This window comes from Dipodomys ordii, unplaced genomic scaffold (assembly GCF_000151885.1).
Source record: "Dipodomys ordii isolate 6190 unplaced genomic scaffold, Dord_2.0 Scaffold23, whole genome shotgun sequence".
Lineage (NCBI taxonomy): Eukaryota > Metazoa > Chordata > Mammalia > Rodentia > Heteromyidae > Dipodomys > Dipodomys ordii.
This window is the reverse complement of record NW_012267239.1, coordinates 1,390,536-1,398,256: the sequence shown is the minus strand read 5'-3', so window position 1 is coordinate 1,398,256 and position 7,721 is coordinate 1,390,536. Positions and strand designations below refer to the sequence as shown.

Sequence of the window (7,721 nt, the reverse complement as noted above, 5' to 3'; positions counted from 1 at the left end):
AAGAAAGAAAGAAAGAAGGAAAGAAAGAAAGAAAGAAAGAAGGAAGGAAGGAAGGAAGGAAAGAAGGAAGGAAAGAAAGAAAGAAAAGAAGGAAGGACAAAGAATAATATATAATAATTATGTTATTAATATATAATAAAATATATAATTATTAGTTATACATAATATATAAATAATATATGTAATAGGTATTATATTATATATGATGTATTATAGTATATATTATTTATGACATATATAGTATGTAATATATGGTGTATTATATAATATATAACAGTATATATTACATAATTATACACAATATAATATATAATTATATATCATATATAACATATAATTATATATGATCTAATATACTATCATATATAATTGTATATAATATACTATGCATAATAACTATATAATATAATAAAGTATATATTACACATTATATATTACATACACATAATATTTTATGTAATTATTATATATTATATATTACATATATATATATTATATATTACATATAAGATCTTATATGTAATATATAAATCATGTTATAACCATATATAAATAATATATGATTATATATTCTATAATATAATATATAAGTATAATGAATAATAATAATTATTATTATTATTAGTGCTGGTACTAGGGATTGAACTCAGCACATGGGCACTGCTCCTTAACTTTTTCTGCTCGTCTGGTGTTCTACCACTTGAGCCACAGCTCTACTTCTAGCTTATTGGTGGTTAATTGGAGATGAAAGTCTCTGACTTTTCTGCCAGGGCTGGCTTTGAACTACAATCTTCCTATTGCAGCCTTTTGAGTAGCTAGGATTACAAGCACGTGCCACTAGCTCCTGACTAGGACCTCTTCTTTTGAAATGGGTGGGACTCTTATTTTTAAAACTTATTGTTATTTTAGAGGTGATATTCAGCAGGGTTACATTTACATGCTTCAGGTAATAAGTGCATTTCCTTTCATACAGTCTCATCTCTTCCCTCGTTCTCTCCCATTCCCTCCTACCCATCTCAACTCGTGTTGCATAATGGAACTCTTATTTTAAAAGGAGCATTCAGCCGTTATGCAATACTCACATGTACATCAGGAATTGGTTTTGTGAGGAAGGACACTCCCAGGACGACCACTGTGGTCACACAGAAGATGATGATGCCAAAGTACATGTAATGCACTCCACAGATAATCTTGGGACAGTTACTGGGGATCAAGCAAGTGCCAGTTCCATAGGCAAACTCTGTGATCATACGGGTAAGGCCAATCACAAGTCCAGACAGCAGTCCCCAGAACGCTCCCTGCCAAAGGAACAGAGACAAAATCCATGTTTAGGAAGCATGATGGAAAAAATCATGATGGGATCATTCAAGTCACCCTTACCATCCTGCCTGTCTTCTCAACAGACAGATCACTGGCTAAAACCCTGACCATAAGCTTTTCAGAGTAAGACAAGAACACCTAATGTCACTGTCTCTGATCAAACCTGCAGTCTGTTTAGACTTAAAAAAAATCACATACAGATTTGTAAATAAGTGATTTATGTTCCTGAATAAATAGACCTATGGCTTCCATGACATCATTTTCATGTCTGGGAAGATGTAGTTCTATTAAATCCTACTAAGCGCAACTGAAAGCATTTATTTTATCTAAGAAAATTCATGGGAACATGATTTGGAAACTGGTGCCCCTGATCTCTCACCTCAGATGCTATGTTTCAGAAAAGTATCTTGAGTGGAGGTTAGGAATATAAACTTTAGATTGAGAAAGACTGAACCTGACCTCTGCTTAGTAATAATAATAATAATCTCTCTTTACCTGTTTACCTCTTTACCTGAAAATTAGGGTAATAATATTAACAGAAATCTGGCACAAGTGGCTCATATCTATAATCCTAGCTACTCAGGAGGCTGAGATCTGAGGATTGAAGTTAAAGCCAGTGCAGGCAGGAATGTCCATGAGACTCATTTCCAATGAAGCACCAATTAAGAAAGCCAGAAGTGGAGTTGTGGCTCAAGTAGTAGAGCACTAGCTTTGAGCACAACTCAGGAACAGTGTCCAGGCCCTGAGTTCAAGTTCCAGGACTGCCACCCAATCAAAATAAATCTCAAACTCCCAATAAACAAACATTCCTTTACCACCCCCCCAAACCTAACAGGAACAATTAAAGTATTAAACATAAATGGTCTATACCAATTCATCAATTCTTTATATCATAATAGAAACAAACATGTTTGAGTTGTTTTTGGTGAAGAAGATTTCCTTCTATGAATTTTACATTTTTCAATTGATTCAATCCCCTTTGCAATCCCATCAGGCAGGTGCAATTGCTGTTTTCATATTATAGTCATGTGATTTACTTAAGGTCACAAAGATATGGTAGAGCCACAATTGGAATCTGAAAGCCTGGCTCATCAATAGGATTTTCTCAACACTACATGAATGCACATAATTTATGAGAGACATAAAGGCTTTCTTATGAGTATGGACTGTATTTTTAACACTTATATGAGGAACAGAAGTCATGGCTTACCATAAGTGAATTTGAAATGGGCTGTGTGTTGTGTACATTCAATGGAAAGAATATACTGTTTGTTTGTTGTTTGGTCATGGGGTTTCAACTCAGGGTCTGGGAGCTCTCCCTGAGCTCTTTTGCTCTACTACTTTGAGCCACAGATCAACTTCCAGTTTTCTGGTGGTTAATTGTAGATAAGAGTCTCATAGACTTTCCTGTCCAGGCTGGCTTTGAACTGTGATCCTCGGATCTTAGCTTCCTGAGTAACTAGGATTTAGAGGCATGAGCCACCAGTGCTTGGCTTGTTAGTTTGTTTTTGATAGTACTGTTATATTGTTAGACCATGTGCTACCACTTAAGATGAAGTCTTGTCAACTTTTTTCCCAGGCTGGCCTTGAACAATTATCTTCCTAATCTTTGCCTCCTGAGTAGCTTGGATTATAGGTATAAACCAACACGCCTGTTTCTAAGAATGTATGTTTTTGGAAATAGTGTCCCATTATGCTCTCCAGGTTGGTACTGATCTCTTGAGATTAAGCTATTTTCCTACTACAGGCTGCTAAGTAGCTGAGACTATAAGTATGTTTGCTATATCCAGATGAAGAAGGTGTTGTTCTATCCAAGAAGAAGATATATTATTGGTTTCTTACTCTAGCAGAAAAAAAGATATTTCACTCACTGGTTCATTGACTCTTTTACAAAAGATGCCAAGCAGGAAGACAGTTGCAACTGGAGGCCCAAGGTAGCTGGAAATTGATCCTAGGTAATGGAACAGCTGTCCATTTTGAAATACCTGTACTAAGGGGACCCACAGAAGGCCAATGACAAGTAGAACGAGGATAAATAGCCTGGCAAGAAAAAAAAACACAAGATTTTAATAGTAAACGCAAGCATTGTGGATGCTTCTTAAATTATTATTATTGTTGTTTGTACTGGTACTGGGGCTTGAACATTCTTACTTAAGGCTGGTGCTCTACCACTTGAACTACACTTTCACTTCTAGCTTTTTGCTAGCTAAGAGTTTCACATTTCCTTCCTTCCTTCCTTCCTTCCTTCCTTCCTTCCTTCCTTCCTTCCTTCTTCTTTTGCTCTCTCTCTCTCCCTTTCTCTTTCTTTCTCTCCCTCTTTCTCCTTCCTTCCTTCTTTCTTTCTTCCTTTCTTCCTTTCTTTCTCTCTCTCTCTCTCTCATTCATTCTTTCTTTCTTTCTCTGTGCCTTTCCTGGGACTTGCTCTTAGCCCAGCCTAGAACTTTCAGTTCCTTTTCATTGATGTCAGAGACTAAGAAGCTGTAGTTCACTTCTATATTCACCTTAGGGGAAATCTAGTAAGAAATTTGGATTCTCTCACCGTCCAGCTATTAGGAGCTCTCCCTCAGATGCCTTCTTTCTCACATTGGTGTAGATGTTCAGGGTGAAGATGGTGCTGGCACTGTTGAAGATGGAGGTCAGGGAGCTCATGAGAGAGGCCAACATGACGGATAGCATCAGGCCTCGCAGCCCTGGATTGAGGAAAGGGAGGAAGTACTGAGTCCCATGCAAAGATAGGAGTCATATGCAGTATGAACCAGCTAATGTTATTATCAATATCTATCTAGATATCCAATTTTCTGGTGGTGGAAGGATAATTCAGTAGAGATTTAGTTCTAAATATTAACATGGAGGTCCTCTTCTAGACAGAATTTTGGAAAGGCGAATCCTATTCTCTCCCCTGCCCCACTCCCTCTTTCTCTGAAGAGAAACTCTTGACCTCTTGAAGACTTAGAGAACTAGAGAGGTAAGGAAGGACCTGGTAAGAGACACAGCCTTTCATGGGGGAAAGCTGAGGTTCTAACAATATTATGGGATATTCATTAGAGTGCCTTCTGCCCATTAGTGCTGTCCTTAACCTGAAGTAGGATGGATGGGGTGTGCACTATGTTGTGGGTTCGGGTCAATCTTCCTCCTGAAAATGTTCATAGGTGCCAAAGAGAAGAGAGTCCATGGAAGTGAGAGCTAACTTTGAGGGTCATAAACTATAAGATCACCTAGTTACTCAGAGTTTTGCGCACTCTTCTTAGTTTCACTGTCCATCACAGAAAGTATATCATCTGAAATTTGAATTATTTCATAGGTGTGGTTATTTCCTATGTTTCAAAAACTACAATTTGCTGGGTGATGGCTCATGCCTGTGAGCCTAGCTACTCAGGTGTGTGAGATCTGAGGATTGTGATGGTTCAAAGCCAGCCAGGTCAGGAAAGTCTGTGAGACTTTTATCTCCAATTAACCACCAGAAAATTGGAAGTGGTGCTGTGGCTTAAAGTGGTAGAGTGCTACCCTTGAGCAAAATACCTCAAGGAAGCACCCTGCCCCTGAGTTCAAGCTGCACAACGGACAAAACACAAAACAAAACTACAATGTAAGTTCCAAAGAGGAAGAGCATTTCTACCTATTTTACTGACCTTTTCTTTTTTCTTCTTTCTTTCTTTCTTTTTTTTTTTGTCGGCCATGGGGCCTCATCTCTGGGTCTGGGCACTGTCCCTCAGCTCTTCAGTTCAGGGCTAGCACTCTATCACTTGAACCACAGTGCCACTTCTGGCTTTTTCTGTTTATGTGGTGCTTAGGAATTGAACCCAGGGCCTCAGGCATGCAAGGCAAGCACTCTACCACTGAGCCACCTTCCCAGTCCCTTTACTGACCTTTTCTAAGGACAAAAACCAATGCCTGAAAAATAGTAGGCTCTTAATAAATAGCTATAAATCAGGTAAATTGAAATTCACTGGACTAATGGAAGCAAGGCCAATATTGAGCCTGCAGTACACTGAATTTACACGTGTGGTCATACCATTCTTTCATTGAGAAAGAGTTCATTTATAAGTTTTTCAGAGTTGGACATCAGCCTTAAATCAGAAGGAATGTTATTTTAATAGAAACTGCTCATCTCCCTAATCTCTAGTCCTGTCATAGGGCCAGTAGCCTGATGGAAGATGTTCAAGAAATATCTGAATTAATGAAAGTAAGACCTTTCAAGGATTATTCCACAATCCTTCCTTAAGGTTTATCTTTAGACCTGTCCTTCAAAACTGTCTGAACATGGACATTTACTAACCATCAGGCATGAGTTCCAACACCAGGGTTGGGTAGGCATAGTTACTGCAGCCAACTTTGTTGCCACAGTGTTTCTCACATTCAGAAGGTACGATACAGGCAACCTTATCTGAGGAGAGAGGCAGAGGTAAGGTCAGTGAGCAGGGCTCAAACAAGCACAATTCATAAACATTGAGTGAACAGAAGAGATGTAAGATCATATGTGGGAATTAGATATTGAACTTGGAATTTGATATAGTGGATCAAGTCACTCTTTGCCCAGAATGGGATCTCCAGAAGGGCTTATACCTATAGTGCCTCTTGTATCTACTCATTAATTATCTCCACATCTTTTTACTGTTGTAAACAACACTGAAATATTGCAATAAGAAATGATGTTGGTCACTTGATGGTTATTCTAGACTTTATTTGAAATAAATGTATGCCGTGTTGAGAAACTTTAGTGTCTCCAGTGTTATCTGATGGGTTGGCCCAATAGAAATGGGTTCCTGGACTAGAAAGATCAATTATCTATCCTTCTGCTTTTTACAAGAAAGGAAGTACAGTTGCAGTTCATCTTAGCTGACTCAGAAATTAATGCTCCCATATAACTTGATTTCAGATATATGAATTTGATTCAGTTCTACAGATGTCCTAGAGGGACCAAAAAGTAAGAATGCATCTCACAGATCTGCAAAGATGTCACCAAACCTGATCACAACAACTCACCTAACTCACATTTTCCCAATTCTATTTCATCCTTCTGTGCTCTTTGAATGTTTTCTCTAGATGATCTTACATTAAAGGCATTCATGGAATCAGGACTTCCATGTCAAATGTCTGTGTGACAGGTAAGGAGTATAAAAGAGATATGGAAATGGCCAAACTAAGACAAATTTTCTTGCCTGGACATTGTATAAGTGTCTCCTTCCATCTGTAATTTTGCTTTCGATTCTGCCTCCTAAGGGATTTCTAGTCTTACCAGGGTTTCTCGATATCTTAAAGAACAGTGAGGATTCAAGCATAAAGGGGGAGGAGCTATGGACTCAGAGCTTGCCTGTGTAGAGGATGCGGCTGATCATTCCTGGCATCACCATGAGGAACATGGGCAGCAGCTTCAGGTAGCCGCACAGGATGCAGGCAGCTTTCACATGGGACATGTTCTTTCCTGATAGGCAGCGCTGTACAACAACCTGCCAGGAAAAGGCCACATATTTATGGACAAAAAAAAAATCAAATCATGATTTCAAAGAAGTTGAAGGTCCCTTTTAGGATTTAATATTACAATTAGAACGGAAAACATCATGGTTAGTGGAAAATAACTGGCTTTGGAATGATTGTACTTGAATGATTATTCTTTGTGTGCAGCATTTGATCTCAGTGATTCTCAGATTTCTCATCACTGTCTTTTTTTCTTTTAAATTGTCAGTGTTTGCTATAAATTTCTTTTGCAGAACTGCTTTGGTTGTATCAAAAATATTTGAATATGTGTGTTTCCATTTTCCTTTGGTTCAAGAAGTATTTAAAATTTGCCAGACATTGGTGGCTCATGCCTGTAATCCTAGCTACTCAGGAGGCTGAGATCTTAGGATCATGATTGAAAGTTCAGACAGAAAAGTCTGTAAGACTCTTGTCTACAGTTTTTGATCCTTCATGGTAAGATTTCCAATGACTTTTCTTTAAGCTTGTTCTATCCTATTCCTTGATCTACTTTCTCTTTTTAGAGTCCATTATTGCCTTTTATTAGTTTTTTTTCTGGGTAATTTATAGCTGTTTTGTTCCCTTTTACTTCCTTTGTAGCCCTTCTTTATGGTTTGATGATTTTCTATAGCCCTATACTATGAGTCATTTAAAACATCTTTTGTTAAATGATATCCTTTTGGTATCTTTTAAAAAAAGTTTTCAGCTTATTAAATACATTGATACATAGTTGTTTTAACCTCAGTGTCCTTCCTTTCTTCCTTCCTTCCTTACCTCCTTCCTTCCTTCCTTCTTTCCTTCCTTCCTTCCCCTCTCCTTTCTTTCATTATTTTTAAGAAACCAATCAAGGGCTGGGAAGGTGTCTCAGTGGTAGAGCGCTTGCCTTGCATGCCTGAGGCCCTGGGTTCAATTCCTCAGCACCACATAAGCAAAAAGAAAAAAAAGCC

General features: G+C 37.9%; 1 protein-coding gene across 1 annotated transcript in view; it reads right to left on the bottom strand.

The window, feature by feature from the left end:
• LOC105984150 (low affinity sodium-glucose cotransporter-like) overlaps window positions 1-7,721 on the bottom strand; it is a 61,402-nt gene that overhangs the window by 8,027 nt on the left and 45,654 nt on the right. Inside the window, exons 9-13 of the mRNA XM_013014250.1 lie at window positions 6,632-6,767; window positions 5,597-5,704; window positions 3,860-4,010; window positions 3,192-3,360; window positions 1,083-1,298 (exon numbers count right to left, since the gene is read on the bottom strand). Of these exons, the coding sequence (XP_012869704.1) occupies window positions 1,083-1,298; window positions 3,192-3,360; window positions 3,860-4,010; window positions 5,597-5,704; window positions 6,632-6,767 (780 nt within the window). The remainder of the gene's footprint in view (window positions 1-1,082; window positions 1,299-3,191; window positions 3,361-3,859; window positions 4,011-5,596; window positions 5,705-6,631; window positions 6,768-7,721) is intronic.